Source organism: Alligator sinensis, unplaced genomic scaffold (genome assembly GCF_000455745.1).
Source record: "Alligator sinensis unplaced genomic scaffold, ASM45574v1 scaffold198_1, whole genome shotgun sequence".
Taxonomy (NCBI): domain Eukaryota; kingdom Metazoa; phylum Chordata; order Crocodylia; family Alligatoridae; genus Alligator; species Alligator sinensis.
In genome coordinates, this window is record NW_005841906.1 from 3771280 (window position 1) to 3797191 (window position 25912).

The window sequence follows — 25912 nt, forward strand, 5'->3', positions numbered from 1 at the left end:
TGCTGAACAGCTCTGCACTTCAGCACTCTCATGCCCCTCCACCACCTGATACCATCACCTGGAGCCCGAGGATGACTCCCCAAGCCTGCTGCCAGCCCAAGGCTGCTCTGCTTCAGCAAAAATTGCTGCTGATCTGGGCATACGTGCAGAGGCTGCACTCAGGAGCAGTTAACTACAGTACAAACTGTGCCAGTTTATTTCATTGCCTTAACTGTATGTGTAGATGCACATTCTATGTCTTAACATAGGGTTTTGTGCATGCACAGAAGCACCTCAGCCTAATCAGCTAGAGGCCATGATCTACTGAGTACCAAATATGAGATGGAGTGGTGTCTAAACTTCACCTAACTCCCAAAGGAGGCCTAATTTGGTAGATGTGCTCTGGGCAGAAACTGAGGGTACTGAGCTGATTACTAAACACAGCATCCATAGTCAGTTTCTCTCATAAACACAGCTCTTGATGGCACCTGACTTCTGTATAATAGCTAAGTAGTTAAAGCACTCACCCAGGAAATGAGAACTATGGATTTTAGGCCCTCCTCAGCCTGAGGAAATTCAATCCACAACTCCCACCTCCTGAGAGAGTGCTTTAATAACCAGGATACTGAATACTGGGCAGCTTCCAACTCCTGCTGGAGGTGGGCCACAGCTCAACCCTGCTTCCAGAATTGTTTATGCATTTTACATCAGACAGTCATTGGATACAAAACAGAGATCTTGAGACCAGGGAATTCCCTATCCCAGCTGAGTTGCCTAATCACTAAGCTGTTCTCTTACCAGCCGCATGATTTTTGCATTCTTGATTTTAGTCTCAAGTTGGGGAGGCACCAAAGCCAAGAACAAAATGCTCTAGAAAGGGGCAAGAATTCAACTACAATCCTGTACTGCATGTATTGTTTTCTATTAGGGCAAAGACACACATAGCAGTTAGGATGAGTACAGACTTAGCACTAAGACCAATTTAAATTCAGTTTAAACCACAAGTGCCTGGATGCGTATGCCATCTTACAGTGGTTTAAACCTCCTAAACTGTTTCAGAAGTATACCTGGACAATAAAGCACTATTTTGAACTGGTTTTGTGTGAACCACTTTAGTGTTATGTGTGGATACAAAGCTTTCTATGACTGGCATCTGGTCGAACATTCAGGCATCCCACACTGCTCTGTTCCTTCCCTCTTCCCCACCCCAACTCTCACCTGGTACTGGCTGCCCTGGTATGCAACCAGAACTCCACTGTCTCAACCTCTATTGCCTGTACTTGATTGCAGTGTCCCTTACTGGGGGCAGCTCCCTGATGCTTTCAAAGAGCTGGTCAATTTCCTTTCATTGGTAGCGATTGACCAAGGTTCTGTGCATCCTAGACTTATGTGGGATGGAAAGTGGCCAGGTCAGTGGGAGGACTATCTAGACCCCTGTTTCTGTGGACCTGGGGCCTCGGGGCTCAGAAGGCAGCTCTCTGCCACTTTTAAAGAGCTGTCAATTTTCTTCCATTGGAGGCAGTGGAGTGCTTGGACAGCCCCCTGGAGCCTCCAAATCAGCCTGGGATGCACCAAACCCTGCTCAACTTCCAGAAACTGAAGTAAACTGATGAGTGGATTAGGGGAAAGGGTTATTTAAAAGTCACAAAAGCTATGGAGGCTCTTGAACACTCAGGTCCCAGGTACTCCAAAACAGGGGTCCACACAGTCCCCTCAAACCTGCAGGCACTCCCAATCAGGGTACCATCACATAGATTTACTATAATTACTCAAATACAAGATGAAGTTTTCTCCTTGCAAATTAGCATGGCGGAAAATAGCCACTTACTTACATTTGTATACAAGGAAACCTCATGAGGCATGTGTAGATGAAACTAGATCCCTAAATTGAAGCAGTGGGTTTTTAAAAACACCACTTCAATGTAAGGTGAAGTAAACCCCCATGTCGTGTACACCTGTGTCTTACTTGCCTCTCTGGCGGTAGGGAGGGGAGGTGAGCTGTCAGTGGGCGGAGTGGTCTCTGGCCTGCGGTGGGGTGGTGGTGGCTGGTGTTTCCCTCCACAGCAGCAGTAGGGCCCCCCCACAAGGCAGCACCCACCCGCAGGCACCCAGCTCGGGTGGTCCCAGAGGTCACCGCAGCCACTGAGGGAAGGACCGGGTCCTCACGCAGCTCATGCAGGCAGAAAGGCTTGGGGGGGGGACCAGACTCGCTGCTTTTTTTTTCCTTCGGTGGAGCCTGCCTTCCTGGGCTGCTGCCAGGCTGCCTGCACAGGGATGCCTGTACAGTCCCTGAGCCGTACGGCGCCCAGTGCTTCACTCCATGGCTGTAGGGCAGCAAACTAAAACTCCTCAGAGGTGTTTTAATTTGCTGTGCCCCAAAGTCATTTAAGGTGCATTACGCCGCCAAACATGCTACAGTGGCTGGAATTAATGCACAATACACCACCAATGCGTGCAAACACCAACACCATTAAAGCAGTGCAAAAGCATTTAACCTGCTTTAAAGTGTCATAGACACATGTCCATGAAATATCTTTGAACTGCTCCTAAAGCACCATATGCTCAGTAATGAAACCATGTATAAAACTGGTTAAATGCAACCAACATGAGCACAACTATAAAATACTTAGCCCGTATTGAATAAACATGCTGATGGGAACCTACCTTTTTTTTTTTGCAAAAATATGTATTTCTATATATATAAATAAATATATATAACTGTACCTTCAACACTCCAACACAATAGGAAACTACCATGAGAATAGGTTAGTATTTCCTATCTGAATAAAATACACAGTAGTGCCCATTAAGCACACTCCCTCTCAGCACAAACTCTTTTTCAAGTCATAGTAAAAGGCATTACATACATTTCAACATCTTCCTCTTTGCTTCCACAGCTGAGCCGTATCTTTGTTTCCCATTTCCATGATTCCTGTTTCTTTACCAAACTTAAATGTGTGGCACATATTACCAAATGGGGCCCCAGTTTACCCAGAATCCCTCAGTTGCCTTGTCTCAGCTTTTCACATAGGATTAGTGTGGTTCTACTCTCCATTATGTGAAGCTGGACCAGGTTGCCCTATGCCTCATCTGCATATAAATTATTGGAGGATCCCAGGCCTTATGATAAAAACACCCAGTTCCAATCCTGAGTGGGGGTGCTAATTAGCATATGGATCTTTTGTGGAGGGTATCTGGAATACACACACATACTGCGCAGTGCTGAGATGTGAGGTCACCATGGCTTAAAATGCTGTTGACTCTGCTGGGGCCCAGTCCAATGCACTATATGGCAAATAGTTTATTAGGTTTTGGCCTTGGACCAATATCATGCATAATTTGTAATATATATACATAAGAGCCAAAGTGCTACTTAAAAGTGTGTTTATGGGGAACTTGTGCTAATACTTGCAGCAGTTTCAAAAATGGTAAAATGCATCAATTTTGGATGAACTAAGTCTATGGGTACTATACATAAATTATTACAGGTATATTTATTTCAAGGTCAGTGTTTTCAAAATTGCCCCTCACTTCTATGTGCTTAGGGAGAGCAGGGCCTGATAGTAAGGATGGGGGAAAAGGGCTGTGGGGGGAGTAAGAGGGTAAAAGGACTACCTGACCCCCAGATTTATTTTCCCTGCTGTATCAGTAGGAGGACAAGTTCAAGGCAAACCTCCCATAATTACATTCTATATCTGAAAAATTAAAACAAATTTATAAATCTTCCATATATAGAATCTAATTATTGGGGGGGGGGGGAAGTCATCTTATAATCAAGGTCATCTTATATTCAAGTAAATATTAGGTACATAAGGTGCAGGAATGAGTCTTCATTGAACTCAGTGTTAGTGAAAAGGGGGAGCAGAAAATCGCAATTGGGCTGAGTACTTACTACCACCCCTTGCTGGCAGTTCAACAACACTTGTATGCCTAAATATGATGGTTCTACTTAGAACCCTTAGCAGAGTACATGCAGATAGCTTTGACCCAAGACAATTATGAACTGGTTTCTAATCAGTGACATTCTTAGAACAGTTTAAATTCAGTTTAAACCTGAAGGGGACAGACATACAAGTCTGTTAAATTGGTTTAAAGCCAGCTGGGAGGATCCAAAAGTGTACCTGGAAAATGAAGTATTATTTTGAACTGGTCATGGTGCACTGGTTCAATGTTATGTGTGGACACCAAGCATTCCATGACACAGGTCTGGTCAGTCCTTCAGGCATCTCACAATGCACCACTCCTCAACCCCTGCCCACTGCTACAACTGGTTGCTTTGGTATGGAGCCAAAAGTTTAAGCCTTCTTCAGTAAAAGCTGTCTTTCTAACAACCAGCTGTGGCCTCACTCCCTATTCAACAGCAGTCTTCCATGCCCCTCCACAGCCCCTATGAACCAAAAAGTGAGTCAAAGCACCAACCCCCTCTAGTCAGGCAAGTATACTGAAGACTTTAGTCAACAGGAGTCTATTAAAATTTACTGAGCTCATATTTAGGAGATGGGAAAACAGAATAGTAAAAATACCCCCAGCATTCTCCCCTCTCTCGCCAACTTGCCCACTGCAAGACATATTGGTCCGGGTGCTCCACCCTGTGGTGTCAAAACTACATCCCGTGGTGTGGGAGCTACATCGCTTCACACACAATTTTGAACTGGTTTCCAATCAGTGGAATTTGAGAACAGTTCAAATATTACATTCAGCTCTGTTTTCCATTGTTGTTATGACAGACAGCCTATTTGTGACGTGCTCTGGGCTAGATTCCTATCATGGAAGTCTAAATAAAGATACTTCTATATAAAACACCCTTTGAACTTCTACATTTTTAAAACTTTTGCTTACCAGAAATTTCTGACTTGGCAGATTCTGGCAGCAGTTTAATTTGAGCACAACACGTTCATCTTTCATGATTCAGCTGCATACATATTTACTTGTTATAACTGCTGTCATCATTCCTCAAGTATTGACAGGCTGACATGAAAATATTGGCCCAGATTATTAGAGGTGCTGACCTGGACCATGGCAGATGTTCAATATCTCTGAATATCAGGACAGAGAACTTTATAGACAATAGATGTGCTTACCTTTCAATATAGCCAGATACCGCCATTTGATCTCAAGGTATTGATTTGCATTACTGTTGATTTGCTAGCAGCTCTGCAGTAATACCCTAGGGCAGAACCTTGCTTGGGGCAAGGGGGGTACTGCTACAGACACTAGCACAGCAGCTGTGGGTTGCCCCAGAGACTAACTTGCAAACCTAAGTGGAAACACCTGTGGAAGCTGGGGGGTAGGCCTGTGCGAAGCGGCTAGTATTGGCTTCTGATTCAGATTCAGATTCGGCTCATTAGGGAGACAGTGATTCGATTTGGTGATTTGAATCACTGTCCTGAATCAATTTGGCTGAATCCAATTCAGGATTAAGGCAGCAGCCAAATCTCTGAATCACCTAGGCAATCCCCCACCCATTCTCCCAGCCCTGCCCGCCCCAGCTCCCAATACTTTGGGGAAAAAAAGCCCCGACTCCCTGGGTGCTGCCAGGTGGGGGACCCCTGCTGCCCCCCCCACTGCCCCATGTTGCATGGGGTGCTAGCCCCCCAATCCCCCCCTGCTCCCCCAGGCCCCCCCATGGCTGCCCTGCCTGCCCCAGCTCTGGCCCTTTAAGAAAAAAAATACCCCAAAACCCCTGGACTCACTGGTCCCTGCCTGGTGGGGGGCAATCCCCGCTGCCCCCTGCCACGTGGAGGGCTCTACACGAGCCCCCAGAAGTCCCAAGGCCGCTGCAGGAGCTGGTGAGTCCCGGGGTTTTTCGTCCCCTGCCTGGCAGCACCTCGTGAATGGGGGCCTTTTTTTTAAAGGGCCAGGAGCTGGGGCAGGTAGGGCACCCAGGGGGCGGCCTGGAGGAGCAGGCAGGGATGGAGCCTGGCGGGGGTCCCTCCACGGTCCTCTCCCTCCTCCTCCAGCCCCCTACTTACCGGCATAGAGTCTGGCTCCAGCACCTGCTGCAGCAGGTGGGGACTGTCTGAAACACCAAAGCTCTCTGAATCTTTTCCAAAGATCTTTGGAATCTTTTCCAAAGATTCAGACAGTTTTGAATCAATTCGGACCTTTTAATTGGTCCCCTGATTCAATCTGGATTTAGAGATTCAGCCACTGAATCGGGCCCAATCTCCTCTGAATCAAATCAGCACCCAAACCTTTGCACAGCCCTATTGGGGAGTCATATCACCTGGGCAGGGCTTAGGGAGTATATAAGCCCAGGGCTTGAGCTAGGGCAGCCAGTCTGGCCCTGCAAGCCACAGGTGGAAGAGGTCTTTAGCAAGCTAGCTGTAGCTGAGCTAATGTCTGGGATCTTGCTATACCTGGAAACAGCTTAGGACTTGTAGCCATTTAGACCCAGGATGAGTCAGGGTTTTGTTATACAGCCAGTGTGCTGCGAGTCTTAGTTATGGCTGAAGTGCTTATGTTTTTTGTTTGAGTTTTAACCAGAAGTTTGGGTTGGTACTACTAGGGGTTGTGCAGAGGTCCCAGTGGTGCCCGAGGGGCATCTGACTATTTTGACCCCAGCCAGGGATCAGATTCAAGGCGCAAGCAGGTGACACCTGGTGAGGCTTGGAGCCTAAGCTAGCTGAGGCCATAGCTTGAGAGGGCAAAAACAAGGGCCAGGCAGCCCAGTGCCCATAGCAGGAACTGCATAAGACATCAGGGGGCATCATGGACACTCCTGGGGCTTGGTCCTATTACAGGTGAATACACATAAGTGCAGACTGACACATAACTACCTGATTTGCAGATACAATCAGGTACTTAATTATCACAATGCTTTCATTTGAGCTTGCACCTAAAGCCACCCATAGGTATTTATGGGCATGAAAAAGGGAGGCCAAACCACCTGACTATTAATCCTATTCTCTAAACCAGGGGTGTACCCCATTCTGTCCCTGCAAGCCATGTGCAGTGTAAGCCCCAGACCAGGGAGAGCACATGCTGCATATGGCATGTGGAGCTGAACCAGGTGCATACCCCCTGAGAGCCAATCCAGGGTGTGAGCTGCATGTGGTGTTCTACTGGACCAGCTCTGTGCAATGGCTCTGGGTCAGCCTAAAGCAGACCCATAGACTGGCCCCCTACACTGGAGCCAGAAGATCCAGGACTAGTTTGGCTGGGACAGGCACTTCATGAAGCACACACCTCCTGCTGGCTCCATGCATGAGCTCTGGACTGGGGCCACTGCGTGCTGCACGTAGCACACAGGGCTGGTCCAGGGCATGCTCTGCACAAGATGCCTGCACCAAACCAGCCCTGTGTGCTGGTTCTCCTGTGGATCTGATCTAGCCTGTAAACGAGCCCCATGCTCCTCATCCAGCCCATGGGATAAGGGTACCCATCATGAAGGAGTTCAGCTCCCCCTTGGCACTCAGGTTAGCAGTTTTGGGGTGCTCCTGGATTCTTTGATGCACCCAAATGTTCAGGTGGCAGTGGTGGCTAGGAGCACCTTTCATTAACTCCATCCAGTAAGAAGGATCAGACTCTTTTTTTTCTCCAATTTATATCTGGCCAAAATTATCCATGCTTTTATAAATTCAAGGCTTAACTACTACAGTGTCCTCAATGACCATCTGGAAGCTGAAGCTGGTACAGAATGCAGAACACCACTTTCCGACAGGGGTGGGTCACCATGAGCATGTAACTCCAGTGCTCCCTGCACTGGCTTCCATTAGCTTTCTGGGTACAATTCCAGGGACTGGTTATGACCCATAAGGCCTTAGATGGTCTGGGCCCTGTGGATGTAAGAGACTTGCAACTGTCCTGAGGTTCCAGCGATAGCCGTAACATTCACTGGTAGCCCCTTGGCTCCTTTCCTGCTCTAGGTTTGGGTACCCTCCCTTCCCTCTCACCTGCCATGCCTTGGTGTTCTTAGTCAATTTTGGAAAGGAAGGCTGCCCAAGGATCTAAGTGTGAGACTTACTCTGACCTCCTGCTTGTGGATCCCCCTTGGATCTGGCTGGACTCAATACAGCCCTCGTACTGTGTTGGCCCTTCTGGCCTGTATGTACCCCCAGGTCACCTGTTGCCTTATGGGCTATTTACAGCCTCCAACCTCCCCTATAGCCATGTCAGTGCCTCAGGTGTTATCCATGGCTTCAGTGGGCACGTGGCCCCAATTCAATAGCAGGCCACCTCAGACCTTGACACACATGTTGGGGTCCTCAGCCTTCTCGGCCTCTGCCCCTTTCCTCTGGCTGGTTCCCTTAGCCTAAGCCCACTGTGCCTGACATGGCTTCTGGGTTCTAGTCTGAGTCTCACCCCCTTGAGCTTTGGGCCCCTGGCCCTGGTTCTTGCTCCTCCTCGACTATAGCAGCTTGCATCCTGACCCTGGCAGGCTTAAGCCTTGTGCCTCCCTGGCACCCTCGACCTCCAAACCTCCCCTACAGTGCCAAATCCAGTCCACTGACTAAAATGCAAACTAAAACCATAAGCACCTTGGCCATAATAAACCTCTTAGCCCACTGGCTGTACACCAACCCCTACTTATCTGTGTCTTAGTCTCCTGCCAGCCTTCAGCCCTTATGTAACATCACGGGCCTGGAAGAATTTCAATCAGTCACTGAGAAACTGCCATCTCTCTCTGCAGTGGCCTCCATCTGTCTTTCTCCGGTGGCCTCCAGGGCTAGACTGTCCACCCTGACTCAGCCCTGGGCTTATATCTCCCAGGCCCTGCCATTTTCTGGTCAGGTGACCTTCCCAACTACCCACATGTGCTTTCTGATTAGGCTTGCTGGCTTCACCTGCTTACTGCTGCTACCTAGCTGCTGTAGAAGTGTCTTCCCTTCCCTTCCAGACAGTACTCTGCTGGACTACTGCAAAATAATGAGCTCTGCAATATGCCCTTCTGGCCTCTAGTTTTCCCCCTGGCTGACTATTTCCTTGTAATTAGCTCCTCCTCCTACTTTTTCCTCCTCAAGTAACAGGAGCCTTCTGGCTCTCTGTTACAGGGCTGCCTTTTCCCTCATGTTCCATTGTGATGTTTAAGGTTAGCCTGCAGCAATTTCCCATAAGTACCATCCACATGCCAAGTTTGTTTGGCAAAAACACATGGGAGGTTGTTCTCAACAGTTGCTCCTCACTAGTAGAAATCCCTTCCTTTTATGGACTGTTGGAGCTTAAGCCTGCTCATCTTCCACAGGTGCTGTAAGACCCTTATGTTTGGATAGGCCTTCAGAAGGCAGGGTTACATTTTGGGGCATTCACTGTCCAGGGAGTTTATTCTACTACATATTCTTTTATTTTAATATTCTTTTCCTGTCTTTACAATGTATCTGTTTTCAATATTAAGCCTCACTGAGCCTCTTTTTGGAAGAGTGGCATATAAATGTAATAAATGAATAAATTTATTATTATTTAACTGGGAAAGCTATCATGCTAATATTTACAGCTCTAGAAGAGCAGTTTTGCTAGCTTACAGCGCTTCAAAAAGATATGATCTTCACTTCCATCACAACTGTGATGACAGTGCAACAGGCACACATGAAGTAGCTTTAAACTACATTTAACTACAGGACTGGGAGTAATCTAGCCACGGGAGCATGAATCTCAGTGTGGGCTGCAAAACCCAAAAAGAAGGGTAATTTAAGCCCATACTGGATGCATCTATATGTGCACTTAACTAGGCAGTAAACTAATTTGCTGCAGTGTAAAGCATCACAATCTACACACGTGATGCTATTAGACCACAGCAAACTAATTTTAATTGCTGTAAGATGGTACTGTTGGGGACAGTCCTATTTTACAGCAGCTAAAATAACTGCACCTAAATGTACATGTAAACACTGACCCGGTGTAAACTGCACCTAGTCAGCCCAGTTACCAGGGGGGCCGACCCCTGCCTGCTGCCTAGCCACATGGCTCCGCTCTTTGGGCACTCTTGTGACCCAGCCAGCTCCTCCACCACCTGACACTGCAACCTGGAGCCCAGGGCTGAAGCCCACCCCAACCCCTTTCCCCTCCCCACCCACCAGAGCTTGCTACTAGCCCAGGGCTGCTCTGCCCTGGCTCAAGCTGCTGCGGTTTGCAGAGCACATGTAGATGCTGCAACCGGGGGTCATTAATTCCAGCATGAACTGCACCAGAGCTAATCACACTGCACTAACTGAACGTGTAGTTGTACCCACTGAGATCTATGCTGCTACCCATATCTTAGCCAGCTAATTTTAAGCTAGATAGAATGTTCCTATACTATACTGCCAGGTACTGGTGTAACTGCAGGGTAGTCATTAATAACGTTTCATTTGCAGCCTGTCACTTCACTGTTTTCACATTTTACTTCCAATAGCATTTATTGCATTGAAGGTAACAAAATTACAAGAGGGCATAATTTCAGGAGAATAGTTCCAGAGGTTAAGCTGAGGGCAGCTTTTGGTCTGTATTTTTTATTGTTTCTGCTGATGCACAAGACACAAACAGAGCCTGACATATCTTAAGAAGTAGCTGTAGGGCTGGAAGTCAAAACTCCCCCTGCTTTGCTTCCCTCCATGCTCTGCAAATCTCTTGATATGCAAAGTGTACGAATCTGTTCTGGAAGTCATTGACACAGTAAATGTGAAATCCAAAAACTACTTTTATAAAGTCACTTTTCTGAATACAGTAACAATTTAACCTCTGCCTTTTCTTTATAATGTGATCTCTCTACTTTGTAGTTCACATATATATATATATATATATATATATATTCAGGTAATGTTTCCCTCCCTTTCAGAAACCTCCAATAGAGCTTTTGTCAGAAGTGTAAGCTAATACGAATTTAAACTGTTAAATGGGATGTGATTATGGAACGTTAATTGTAACCATAAACCCCATCCTCCCTTCCATTTTCCTATTTATACCACACAAGTAGATACAGAGCACAAAGCAAAAGAAACCAAATCATACTTGTCAACATCTCTAGCCAAACAATAAGGCCACTGTTCTTATTTTTCTTTTGCATATGAAACTTCACTGGGTATTTACCATGCAGCTGTTCAGATAACTTGGAAATAATAATAATGTTACAAAACATCTTTTGAAGAGGCTGCTACAAGGGTTCTGTTGGTGGCTTTCAGAGTTTGTCTTGGTCTTGTTAGCAGCACTCTATCCATATGTATATGAAGTCATTCTCTCAGATTAATTTAATGTGAAGGAGGAAAAAAAGAAGGGGGGTGGTTTGACTCCCAGCAGATGGTTGCTATTGTAAAAGCTATATATAGAGAACCAGATGAGCTGTAGCGATTTACAAAGAAATAATTCCTTCCAGGAATTCTGTGACATCATAAACCACAAAGCAGAGCTCAAGTCCTTTATGATGTGACATGAACAATACAAAGGAATTAATTCTAGGTCAACTGCTGCTGCCCACTTGTGGTATTGCAAAGCAGGTTTCCAAAAGTATTTACATTTTACAGGAACATTTTTATTAAACTATCAACCTCTCTTCTGATGTTGAAAAAATAGATAAAAGATTAATTTGGGGAGTATATTTGTCATCTTCCTACTGTGGTGTTATGACCTTGACTTCTTTTGCTGAAACCTGTTTAGAATTTTTGTGACTGTGGCCAACAACTGCATATAGCCATTACTGTTTCAGCAAGTACCATCTATAGAAATGTTATTGACAGGAATAAAAGAATTAGGAAGAACAGACTGATATATTGCCTGTATTCAATAAATAATAGAACTATTTTAGAAATGAAGGGTGAAACTTGATAAAAAGATAAAAAAAATATTTATTTAACAATGATATTTTTATGGATCTATACTAAAGGGTTTTCTAGTTTTGAAAAATGATTTCCCCCTTCAGAAAATGAAACCAGGCATGCCTCCTACAAATCTACCAGGGGTTATTAAAGTTCTATGCAGTTTAATTTATAAGTCTGTCATCTCCTCCATCCCAGCTAATCATTTGTTGCCCATACCCATTTCCATGTGGTACACCTTAAATGACAAGAAATGTTGATCAAACATAATTAATAAATAAACGTGTATTTTGTTGAAAAACTTAAAAAAGCAATTACATTTAAAATCTGATTAAAATGTGACATTCCCCCTAATATATATCCCCAAAAAACTCATGCTTTTGTGTTATTTTTAAGATGCACCTAACAGCTTATATGTTGCATATGTACTATTACAATGACATGATAATAATCTTTCTTACTTTATAGTAGCCTTTACTTTTCAAGATGTGTTGTCCATTTATATTTTGCTCTTGGTTTATATCTGCCTCATCTACTTCAGCTCAGGATCTTTTGGTTAACATTGTCTATGAAGACACACACAGACCTTGAGAGTCTTCACGAACTGTACTGATGGCACAAAGAGCAGGGTACCCCAAAACTCCACTCATTTCCTTTGCTATTCCAATACCCAGGTATTAAAAGATCACATAACTAGGAAGAACAGCAAGTTCTGGAATATATATGGAAGACATCTCAAACAATCACAGTTAAAATTAGGTGACTATTTTTTTTTCCTTCACAGTCCATATATGACACTCCTAGGTGACTCACAAATAATTTACCTGATATATACAAACAGGTACTCAGTATCTAAATAAACATTGCAATACTGTACTTCTCTTCCAAAAGAATCAACAAGATTTGAATGCTGTTATGAAATAAAAAGGTCTGACAAAGGTATGGACTGAACCCTATATAGCTCCATGTTTCCAGGTTGGCTATGTTTCTCAAGGAAGAAGCAGAAACTGCCAGAACCCCAGTGAAATCGATTCTAATCTGTAGGATTTGTATAACCCTTGATGAATCTAAACACCTATTTTGTAAGCCTCTGAGTCAAAATAGCTTGATTCTCTGATCTGTCTACTAACTAAACAGAAAGTCTCTGGGATATTTTAAATGGTTTCACCCTATATTAATGAAATGATAATGCTCTAAGAATATTCAGTATATAATCTATACCCTGCTTGGTCAGAATGTGGTTTCAGGAAGAAAACTGGTAAATGGGTCATTTGTTCAAAAGACAAACAGTGACTGCCTGAGGCAGAAATTTAGAATGGGGTCTTTCAGTAACCTTATCTCTATGGAATATCACATATGGATGGCCTGCCATAAAAGCCTGGCTTTCTTCCAGGTCGTTGGGCTGATGTAACTGCTACTAAAAATGCTGTTTTCATAAAAACACTGTAACAGGGAACAAGTTGAAAAGGGAGTCTTCTTAAAAAACTGTTAAAACCTCATGGAGATCCCAGGGAGAAGAAGGTTCCCTAATTACACGGGGAAAATGCATGTCAGTCTTTTAGAAATCTAGCTACTGTCATATGGAAGAAAGCAAGCTGTATTGTTCTGGAGAGGAGGATGACATGCTGATGTAGCTTCCAAATGCACTGAAACAGAGCTAATACAGCAAGTAGTTCAAAATAGCTAGGATCTGGGATTTAGTAGGTAATAAATACTCCTGTTCATCCCAAATCACAAATCTCTTTCACTTGGTAGCATATATTGTATTGTATATTGGAAGAATCTTTTTTTTACTTAAATCAGAATATTATGGGCATTAAAAGACCATGATCTCTCTATATTTGTGAACCAATCAGTAACTAGACTGTGAGGTGAAGGAAGGCTGCATGCCACATGCTCCCACTGTTTCTATAACTCAGAAGTCTGCTGTTATTTGGTTCTAAGACTCCTGAAAAAAAGAAAGGCAACTCTGAAATGGAGTAAAGACCTGTTGTACAATGACCCTTAACCATTCAATCAAAATAATTGTTTTAAAGGTAGTTACAAATGAAAAATGGAAGATGGAAAAGCTGTTTTTTCCTTAGAGGTTTTGAGGTTCTTTGGCAGATAAAGGCCAAAGTGAAAATATGTTTGATATGAGTGCTTTCATCTGGGAGTTGGTGTGTATACTCCATGCAAACAACACATGGCCTGGAAATCTTTCAGTGAATGAAATGCTTTTCCAGTCTTCTCTCTAAAGACATCTGCGCCTTCAAAGGAAGGTCTTCCACTGTCATCTCCATTTTCTTCAGGATGACAAAAGATTGGTGCCAGAAAGCCTTAGTCATAATCACAGACGTTTCCATGGATGGAGACACTGTCAGGAGCACCTATTACCTAGAAGAATGTTTTTGCTATCAATTGCCCACAAGAAACCAATAAATACATACATTTCCTTTCTTTTCTTTTTGCAGCAGTTTATCAATAAAGCTTGAAAATGTATGTTAGGTTAGAAAACCAAACATGCTAGTAAATCCTGGCAATTAGCAATTCAAAGATAGGTTTTTCTACTGAATAAATTGAGATTCTCTGCCTCTTTGGCAAGTTATTTTTTACTCTTGTTGCCCATTCCTTTCATTACCTCCTGCAACTACTAGGAAGTCAGGCACTGTGCAAGTGTACACACAGCCACATTTGGTGAAGAATACTTAATAGCTCTTGGCCATGTCTACACAAGAAGCTGACTGTGCAGTCGTTACTGCTCAGCAGAGTCACAGAATAGCTTTCTCATGATGCTGACTGTGCAGTAGCCCAAAAGTACTGAGCAGTGGCGTCGCAACATGCTTCCTGCCCCATGACACTACTGTGCAGTAGTCGTGGGCTACTGTGCAGTCAGCATCTTGTGTGGACGTGGTGCTTGTCCAGCTTCCTAAAGATGTGCCATAGCTGTTAAAGTCTACCAGTTAAGTTGTGATGGCTCTGAAAAGCTCTTATTTACAGGAAAAGTCAGCCAGCTGTGACTATAAATATGAAGTGTCTAAGAACTTGTGGGAGATCTCCTGAACCACCTTCAACAAATTATACATTTAAGCAAGTACTGAAAGCACTTGCAAAATAGTTTCTGGTTGAGATGGTGTAGATCAAATCACTGTCTCACCCAAAGCAAATTACAGTATTGAGGCTAGTGTGGTCTGTTTTGTGTGAAGCTGATCCCTGTTACAATTCTTCAGGTTTTGCAGATGAATGATGTGCAATATAAGACATCCAAGCCCTCAGGGTAGATGTCAGATGCAGACAGAGGTTCTCATCCTGGAGGGTGGTATAGATTTCTGTTGTGCGATATAAACCTTATGAATTCCAATAAGCCATGGCTGCATGCTGTATGGAAGGAGATCTGGAAGTCTAGGGGTGAGGGTACCAGAACATACTCATATTTCTATTTTCCTAAATGACTGGAATTTTAAAATGTCATTGATCTCCATTCTGACTTGTGTCATCCAAGTGAAGAGACACTTGGTCCATGTCCACACAGGCAGGCACACTAGGTATTTGTACACACGTTTGCACTGCAGTGCCAGGAGCTTTTAAAAGTGTCCAGCACTGCGGCACATACATTTGTATAAATGACAAAATATGTGTCAGTGATGAGAAAATGGTGGCAGTGCACTTTTGAACTAAAACACATCGAAGGTGCTTTAGTTCAAAAGTGCACCGCCGCCATTTTCTCAGTGGTGACATGCATTTCGCTGTTTATACAAATGTATGCGATGCAGCGCCAGGCACATCAGCTCATGTTAGGATTTCTGTCAAATGTATGTATATAAATGCCCATGAGGTCTACAACCATGGCCCCTCAGAGTTCTGGTGAAATCTATGAAACCTTTTTAAAGTAGGAATACATAGGGGAGTTCAACCTCTTCTTGCTCAAAACTCCTGAGAAGGATTTGCCTCAGCTCTTCCCAGGTGGAGCAGGTCAGGGATGCAGGTCTACCTTGCCTACCTTCTCCTGGATGGGAGTGCATAATGGGACAAAAAGGAAGGTGAGTGTCATTTGTCTTCTGAGTGCTGTTGGAAAAAGGACTTATACTTATTGGGATACACTCATTTCCCAACCAAAATGGCAAGTAGCTGCTCACACAATTAAAGCAAAGGAAGGTAAGAAAGACAACTACTAAAAGGGACAAATATATTTTAACTACACAAATCTTAACATTAATATATATTAATGTGTTTACAATGAAGATTTACAAAGTGCATCCAGAAGCAAAAATTGCAGGCTTCCATTTCACAGCTATGGGCAGGAAAAAGGAACTGAAAGATAGTTGGGGTTGTCCTATCTTATCTCTCCACGGGTTTTAAGAACATCCAGAGTGTAGGCACAGCCCCAACGGACATTGCTCTGGCTCCATGGTTACGATCTTAATTGGAAGCTAATCTTCAAGAGTGGAATATACATGAATAAGCAAGCATTCAGGGAAGAAGCATAATTACTACATGAACAACGAGTGCCTATATACAAGCTGGGAGGCTACTCCGACACACTGTAATTACAGTGTGTCAGGGCAGACCCAATTAATTGAGTGAGTCTGCTGGAGCATGGTCATTACCACACTCCAGCCAGCTTTCTTGTCTGGTATATCAGCGTGTTCAACGAGGTTTAGATAAAGTGCCCCTGCCGACATTTTGAAGCTTGGGGACACTGATGCACCAGACGCTCCAGGTGCTTAATTAGAGCCCTCAAGTGGAGTAAAGTGGCTACTGTGCAAATAAGAATCAGACTATACAGATCAATGGAAAGTCATGACATCTTTTCAAGGGCGCAGCAGGCTTCCCCACAATTTTAGCACTGCTAAGCGTGCAAATACCTACACATGATTCACAAGATAAACCTAGAGGTTTCAAATAAGAATCCAGTGTCAAAAACATTCTGACCTGTTTTGGTCTGAGTTCTTTGAAACAGAAAATTGCTGTATTATTTTCTGTAGTAAAAAAACCCTAAAAGTTAGCATTTTCCAAAGGGTGTCTTGAGTCTAAAAAGGTTGAGAAACACTGACCTAGATGAAATCCTGGCTCCAGTGAAGCTATGAGAATTTTGTCATTAACTTCAACATAGCCACAATATTAACGTATGAGTGGGAAGTTTTCAGCATTTTGATGAGATAGTTGTAATCATCTCTTCAGTTATAAAATCAAAGAAACGTACTTGTATAACACTAACATAAGCTATGGTTTGCAGTTATACTGGCAGCAATAACTTTGGGTAGGTGAGGATAAAACTACAAAATGACAATGAGTTATAAACAGCCATAAATAAATATAGGATACAGGTTAATCAGTAGGAAAAGTCTGCTTAATATCACTTATACACTATTAAGTATATTAGGTATACTTGAAGTTACAGATCAAAAGGTTTCTTTTCAGTTATTTGATCTAAAAATATCGAGAGCTAACCAAAGTACTTCTGAAATGTTCCTGACTTTTAAAAGCAATCCCTAAAATTGCTTTTATAGTCATACTTAATGAAAGAGTGCCCTTATTAAAAAAAAACACAAAAACCCTAAAATTTAATGGACTATAATGTGAAATGATGTTAAACTAATTATTATTCCACTAGGACAGTATCACTCATCTTTGCATTTATATAGTTACTTTTATCCATAAAATTCCCAAAGCACTTTAATGACTGTTAAATGCAGTGTTTGGGACAGTGATTGTTTTATTGCTTGTTGAAATTAACTCACCTGTTTTGAAAAGTTTGATGCCATTCTGTGCCCGCAATACTATACCAGAAAACTGGAAGTGGAAATGAATAACAACTGACATAAAGTAGAATTTTGGGAGGCAGAAAGTCATACTACAGTTTAGAACATGGTCAGAACAGGGGTAACATGCCAGCAAGTGTCATTTAATTTTAAATGACCATAGATTGTAAAGTCCTTATTTTTATGTTGCATCCAGGAGAGGGAACTCCTCACTCTGCAGTTCCTCTTGAAGAGAAAAGCAGAATAAAAATAAGTGCCAAGGAACTTAACTACAAAAGGAAAAACAACTAATTTAGGGGGTCACAAGAAGGTTCTCACAGCTATCTTTAAATGTTTAAAAGCTTTATTCTCGATTGAAAAAACATTTTTAAATATTGCCAAAACCCTGCTGTTTGCCACATGCATGCTCCAAACATTTTAAGTGATGGAACAATACTGGGTATGTACTGTCTTCCAAATTCAAACAATAGGAACCAAGAGTCAAAACCATATACTAAAACGTTTCCTTCCTCATTAAAATAGAATAACTTTTCACCGGGGGGGGGGGGGGGGGGGGGGGGCCCTCAAGAAATGCTGGATTTGTTACCATAGTTCCCTGACATGTTGATTTAACTTAACGAAATAAGATTTGAGATTTCTGAAATCCATGCAATATTCTTTGGAAGTTACTGGTTTTATCTTTGTCTTTTAAGTTAATAGACCCACAAATCAAGCAAAGAATTATATAGATTGGAAGTGTTTACCTTTTCATACTCACAGCTGAATACCCTAATCACCACATTGCAGAATAAGGTTCCTTTTGCTTTTTCTTTCTGAGCCTGTGGCCCTTGCATCTTTGGAGGCACCATGGGTTTGCTTCAACAGAATGGGGAGAGAGTACTCCCAGCCCAGACTATTTTATAGTTTGGTAGCTAGGGTCTCCTGGGAAATGGGAGATGTGGGTTTCTTAATCAGGGAGAAATGGGCCCTAGGACTCTGGCCTCTCACTTCCTGGATGAGTACATTATCAAGTTAATGTGCAAAAGGTGGGCATCATCACTACATTTTAAACAGACCGAGCCCTTTTCAGTTAGGTGCTATTCTCAGAAGTGAATTTGTGGCTCTGGATCCCACGTTGATAGAGGTACCAATTGTAACCTGACTCAAGCACCGAAACTGCAAAGAGAAGCAGGAGCTCAGACATAATGGGTGCGTCTACACAAGACGCTACATCACCGTAGCAATGAGCTACGGCAATGTAACTCATTGCTATGGTGATGTAGCATCAGTGGATACAAACCATGACGTTGCTACTGTGCAGTAGTGTCGGAAACAACCCATGCTTTACTGCACAGTCATTTAGTAGTTGCTCCTAGGCAGTTTCTGCCCTTAAAGGAGCAGGCACACCTTAGTGCCCTGCGACACCTTGAATAATGATTCTGGGCCAGGTGCCTAATTTTTAAATGTCCCACCAGCCACACTGGAGGTGCCTGTTGTACCTCTCTGGGTTTTACATTTAATCTCAATATGTCAGTTACTTACCTGTAAAATAGGAATAGGCATATTTTTCCCCACGTGCTTTTACTGGCTTCTATGTAGGTTGCAAGTATCTCTTACTATGTTTTTATATAATGCCTAGTAAAACTGGACCCTAGTCTTCTGTGAAGCAACTGCTAATTATTCAATGACAAACCTCTGTATCATTCCCAAATTTGGGACTTGCTAGCATTTTGAAGTCTCTGTCAGGGCTGAATTAACCCTTTAGTAGGCCCTAGGCAAACAAAGTTGTGGACCCCGGGCCAGTCAAGACCCCCCTCCCAAACCTGGCACTGCCACCAGTGGGAAGCGGGGCTTGGAGCCACTGCTAGGAAGCAGCTGCTGCACCAGTGAGGCCAGCGGAGGGAAGGGGAAGGAAAGGGAAGGGAGGCAGATGGGGCCATTTGCACGACCAATGTGGATGGAAGGACTGGGCCTCCCGCAGCTTAGGGCTCTAGGCATGTGCCTAGTTTGTCTATGTGTTAATCTGGCCCTGGTACCTGTACCATAGACACCTGAAAGTCCAAATGACAATGAAACAGTAACACACTGTTAGCTAATTAAAAGCTGTAGCATGCAAGAGAGAACAACACCCAGTAATGCAAGTAAGGTATACTTGTCATCACTGCAAAGTAGAATGCAAGATAGTTCCACATTTAAAATGCTTCATTACTCTTTCTTCTCTTAGTTCCACTAGGAAGGGGGGAAATCTTTCTCAACTCTCAGCCTTATCTTTTATCTCATTTTATTTGTCAACAGAATCCCTATCATAACATCTATACTTACTGCTTCTATAGGCTTTTTCTCTTCCAACCATTTAATTGATTTGTGTCCAATGTGAATTCCTCTCATTATAATTAACCTTCACCAGAGTTCTACCTTCTGTAATTTGTCCAGAGTGTCTGCACCTTTACTCAGCTTGGTGTCAAGTGTAAATTTGCTAACTGCGCACCCAATCCCAAACTCCAAATCATAAGGAAGATATGAAACAGTAATGAACCCAGGGCAGACCCACGGTAAACCAGACTAGATAACTCCTTTCAATTAAACACTAAAGCACTGATGACTACACTTTGAACATAATGATCCAACCTGTTATGGATCCACCTTACAGTACTTCATCTAAAAATTTCAGTGACTTCTCATTTTCACTCATCATACTATTTATTGTTGAACTTCAGTGCTCTGTATATGTTTTTTCTTTAGATAACATCTTCCACTATTTCGTTTTCCTCTATTCCCCTTATACCAATCACCAACCTAATAATAATCAATCACCCATATTATCTCATTTTCTGTTTTACTTCAGTCTCATCAAAACGGAATTCAAATTTTCCTCCCAATCCTGTACCTCAAGAAATGCTGATAATTCTTCCTCCTTAACATCACCATAACACTCTCTTTTATCATTATTCCCACTACTAACAACCTTAACTATGGCTCAGTTACCTCTTTGAGTAGAGAGAGGTAGTTAGTATTGTGTGTTTGAATTCAGGTAGAAGGCAAGGCACCTTACAGACTAACCCATTCAGAAATGAATAAGCTTATGTAAGCAGCAGCCTACTTCATTATCTGCTATGAATGGACTTGCATCCAATGAAGTGGGCTGTTGCCTATAAAAGTTTATGCATTTCTGAACAACTTAGTCAGTAAGGTGCCACACTGCCCTGCTTTCAATTACCTCTTGCCTCAATTTCTGTAAACGACTTCCAGCCTCTTAAAATACAAATACTAAAGTCAACTTCCTTTCCCACCACTAAAAAGAAGCCATTTTTCTCTTGAATTCCTTCACCTACTCAGGCATGTGCTCAGCAAATCAGGCTGAGCTAGGATCTGTGTAGGGGGATGGTTTTATAATCTATTTTAATACTCTAGTTGCTTTTATAAGTTGTTTTGTTCTCTTGTTCATTCTCTTATTTTATAAGTTATTTCATTCTCTTCCCGTAAGCCACCCTGAGCCTTTGTTGAGAAAGGCAGCAGATAAATCTAATAAATTAATAAATAAATAAAAATAGCCAGTACAGACAGTCAAAGAAGGTACTCACATTTGAAAATGTTGTTCCCTATATAGAGCCATTCAAATGAAATTAGTACGTAAATTATAATTTCAATCAACAGAGGGTTTAGTCACAATTGCCATTTTTCCCAATGATTCCAAGATGTTCATCTTTTTCATTTAGATATGTCATCAAAAACACTAATTCAAACACAGTTTGTGCTATTAATGCAAAGAAAACATTGTCTAGAGGATGTTGTTATAGGTTTTGAAATTACTTTTAGTGTGCTACACTGACAAATATGTAGCTTTTCTTAATAACTTTTCCTGAAAATTTTGGCTACAGTTGGAGTACATGAAAATAAGCCATAAAGAGAAGCTGATTTTGTATACCAGATCATGGGACTATATTTTGCAGATGTTTTCAGGTTACCATAGTAGCTGCTGAGTTTGTCTCTGTAACTGTGAAGTTGGTAACCTAGTTTAAAAAAGTGATTACTATGTCATTTTTTTCCCCAGTAAGCTCCTTCCTTGTAGAAATCAATTTCTGACAGTCACATTAAAAGCAAATCCATGTTTTCCTCGTATTCTGGATGATAACATATCCAGAGATTCAGGGTTAGAATTTACACATGTACGTGTAATGGCCAGACCGTGATGTTTTACAAAAGCCAAAACATATGTTTAAATAACCTAAAGCATTTTGCTCTTAGGATGCAAAAATCAAGAAGCCTTACTTACCATCACCAGTTTAGATCCTTCTAATGCTTTGGAAATATTCTAACAAATTTGAGACAGAGGATATTCTCACTGTTATGGATGAAGGTGCTGGCTTCTTGAATACAGGTTTCCCTTGCTTTATGCAGTTCTGTATGTGCGAATTCACACATGACCTTTTTTATACCAAAAAATCATTATATGCAAGGTAATTTCACTCTTATGCAATTGGTGTGGTGGAAGCCCACAGTCAACTGCTTTGTGTGGAGCATTGTGGGAGTGATGCGCACCAAAATATAGTTTCCTGTGTGGATCTGTGCTTCTCGCTCGTTGTCTGTGACACATGTTTATGTAGTTGCCATCCCCATTATGATAGTGCCCTGTACTTGTGTGTACTGTCTGCTGTCGGTGAGTACCCAAATTATCTTGTAAAAGTGGTAGAAATGGGCCTGGGGGTCAGGACAGTCGATGTCTTGGAACATATCCCTATTTATTACACTGTAAAGTGGGTTCCCGTTACGTGAATTCGAGTTATGCGCCGTTTTCCAGGAACACATGTACAGCATAAAGCAAGGGAAACCTGTAATCACATTTCTGATACAAATATTTCCATCTACATCAATGGGTGTGCATATGTAGTTAATGGAGACTCAGGGCTATAGTTTATTTTTTCGTGTATCTGAAAAATGTCTAAGTATGAAATACCATCTGAGTATTTATCTCCTCATTAACTTATAGCTACCTTTTTGACATTTCAAGACATGTCTTCAGAAGAGACATCTTGAATAAATTACACACTTCTAATATATGAACAAACTTGTTGAGCAAGTTCTCAGGACTGAAAAGTAATCTTGTGATTCAGAGATTGACAATGCTCAACTACTTTAGTATGCCTTTTATATCTACGTAGTTTTTTCAATTACTGAGTGAAAAAAATGAAGGTATCATAAGCCCAGAATAGCAATAATACAATTACAAATATATTATTATATAATTTTGCATTGTCAACTAAATCAACCTAATTTTAGCATATCTACTAATGTTCACTTTAAAATGCAGTAAACTAGTATTTGCTTCTTTTTTCATGTAATAAAACCACATGGACATGTTCCTGAAGTAAAAAAGGACTGCTGGTTGCTGGTGCAGCCACTTCAAATGCAAGCCAGTATGTCTGGTAGAAGCTTTAACATTGTTACATAAAACTAATGATTGGTCTGAACTTTTTATGTGCATACATGCGGGATACACATAATAGCCAAAATCAATCTGCATTTTTATTGGAAAAGACCACAATTGTTTCATTCTAATTATTTTAATTGCAATGTAACATTGTTATATCATAGAAAACTAGGTTCACATAGAAAAAAATAAAGCTCACAAAATAAAAAAAAATACAAATATGAACATGAAAATACACTTCCTGCATTATCACAGGGGATAGCTCTTCACAGAGAACCTGCTTCTTCATTTCAATCCGTTGCAATGTCTAAGCAGTTGTTACATAAGAATGGCTAGGTACAGACATTGCACTTTTTCCAGTTTAGATGGTTGGAAACTAATCTATACCCATAACAAAACAGAAATTCAGGACAAATACAGTTGTTTAAAAATGGCAGATCCTGGTGTAAGATAGACCTGGCTCCATGTAATATCAGACTTACTCAAGCTAGGTTGGACTGATGCATCGAATGTCACTGCCAGGTCCAATCAAGAATCAAAGTAGGCTGCTATTTGCTGATATCCCAGTTGCCTATGAGGTCCCTGCAAGCCCTTCCCCTTAAAGAAACTTGTGTAGATGGACTGATTCCGCCTCAGACTTTTTGACTGTCTGTACTTAGCTGATGTTTACAATCATTTTGTCTCTTATAAAGCCATATGAGATTTATAACAGTATTGGCCAAAGCTTACCTCTGCAATCATTCTGTTAGTGTCTCCCAAGAATAGAAGGTTTAGTGCTTCCTCTTCATTGGTTGCTTGCTGAAGAGACAGGTTTTTCAGATGAATGTTCTGATCTGGGTCTTCCATTATTGTCACTTTTCTAAAAGAGGAAAAAAGGGAATCAAATACCATCCATGCTGTGGGCAAATCAGGACTTTTGTCCTAATATTTTCATTGAGTTATCATATGAACAGAACTGTCACAATAAAAGGAAAATTGAAGATGTAGGCTATCAAAGTACCAAATAAGTGCTTTTTGAGTCTCTGGCCTCTCATGACACCTCTTGTTTACTCTTAAAATGTGAATCTCTTTTAGCTTCTTCCTCTCGTATTTAACCCTCCATCCTTAAAAAAAATAAATGTTTTGTATTTATTGTCTCTATGTGTTTTAATTACTGCCTGCCTGTCCTTTCTCCCATCACTTTCAAAGCAACATCATCTATAACCACTAACTTGTGGTTATCTGTTTATTCTATTCCTCATCAGGATTAATTTTTTTATAAGGGCCCCTCTACATGTGCAGGTAAAGGTGCAATGGGATCTGATGTACGATCCACACAATCACGCCTTCTGCCATGCCACATGTGAATGGTAGGAGGTATGATTATGGGATCATGAATGAGATCCCAACACATCCTATTGCCAGTGTAGGGGGAGTATGATCCCGGGCTCCTCCTGCACTGACAAAAAATAAGCTCCCACAGCTAGAAGCCCCTCAGCTGGCAGGGCTCTCAGCTGCAGCAGCATATCCTCCTGTGGCTAGGAGCCAGGGTTAGATGGGTGCTTGTAGGCTCATGGGTGCAGTTGAGAGCTCCTGTTAACTGACACGGCACCCAGTTACGGCAGTCCATGGGACAGTTCTGTGGTTGGGAGTCCCATCAGTTGCAGGAATCTCAGCTGTGGCAGTGCACAGAGCACACCGGTGGCTGGGAGCTCTGTCAGTTGACAGGATCCCAGCCACAGGAGAATAGGCTACACATGCAAATTAAAGATGGACAGAAACCAGCTCTACAGTTATTACACATTTTCCAGATCTAACTTTTTGCCACCTTCTTGAGGCATTATAGTTCATTTGTATGTGTAGCCAGTCTAAATTAATTGCACAAGTAACCAGGTAACTGCATAATATATATAACATGTAAAGGGGGCCTAAGAAAATGACCAACTAATAATGGCTAGACTGAAAAGAAATCAGGTGTAATCCAAGGATTCTTTAGGAAAAAGAACCCCACACACAAAACCAAAAATCTGTATAAAAACAGCAGACTTTAATTGAATACCTCTTCTTCAAGTGCCATGTTTTTGTCATCTTAGACAGCTCTTATCTATCACTAAACAAGGAATCAATGCTTTACTATCATTCAAGTGACAAGCAGAATGAAACAATATAAGTGACAAACAATAATTCTTGTGGCTGATATCTTGTATTGGACCAGCTATATGGTTGGTATAGCCATAGGCAAACCTTTGGGTATCACAGTACCCTTTCTCAGGCCTCTTCCAGTCAAGCTTTCCAGGCAATAACATCACTGCAACAATACCACAACATAATTGGTGATCTTAGATGGGCTCTGTGGCCAGTCCTTCTTAGACAAAATGCCACCAAAAATAAAATAAAATTTAAAAAAAGCAATAGAAAAATAGCCAGATGGTTAATTTTAGACCTTGCCTAAAATTATTAGGTGATCTCCGTGGAGACTCTTATTTGTTGGAGTTAAGAAAGAAGCTAGGATAGTGTTGTCCAGAATTCTCATCTAACAAGCAGATTCATTTAGGATCCATCCCAGGGGTGCTCAACCCCCAGCCAGCAGGCCAGATCCAGCTGCCAGTACCTTGTAATCCAGCTCATGGGTCTCCCCAAGGGACTGTGGGGAGCCCTGTGAGCTGTGTTCCTGTGTGCTAGATGTGGCACATAGGCCTATCCTGGCATGCAGGGCTGGGCGGAGTTAGCATATGTCACAACCCAATGATTTTAGTGCCTCGGCACGATGGAATTTTCCTGCCACATGAGAGTCTCTGTGCACAGAAAAGGTTTTCTGCTGCAACAGAAAACCCCGGTGCAAGAGAGTTCCCGCCATTCGCATGCAAATTTGTGTCCCACTATTGGCCAGTTATAAATTATTCCTACGTGGCGGCTAGTGATTGGCTTGCTAGCCATATAAAATTCTGTGCGACTTCTGCCCAAGTCGGAGAACTTTGAGCACGCTGCAGAGTGCCTTTGAAGATTCCTGACTTGCAGCTGAGCTGATCGATAGCCTGATCACCTATCGATTCTTCTCCCCGTCGCCGAGCGCAATCCTT

The 25912-nt window shown here is 42.2% G+C and overlaps 1 protein-coding gene across 3 annotated transcripts in view; it reads right to left on the reverse strand.

Moving 5' to 3' along the window:
- Positions 1–25912, reverse strand: part of KIF6 (kinesin family member 6) — a 438203-nt gene that overhangs the window by 294322 nt on the left and 117969 nt on the right. For all 3 annotated transcript variants that reach the window (XM_025197847.1, XM_006018586.2, XM_006018585.2), the window contains exon 6: positions 23583–23712. In XM_025197847.1, the coding sequence (XP_025053632.1) occupies positions 23583–23712 (130 nt within the window). The remainder of the gene's footprint in view (positions 1–23582; positions 23713–25912) is intronic.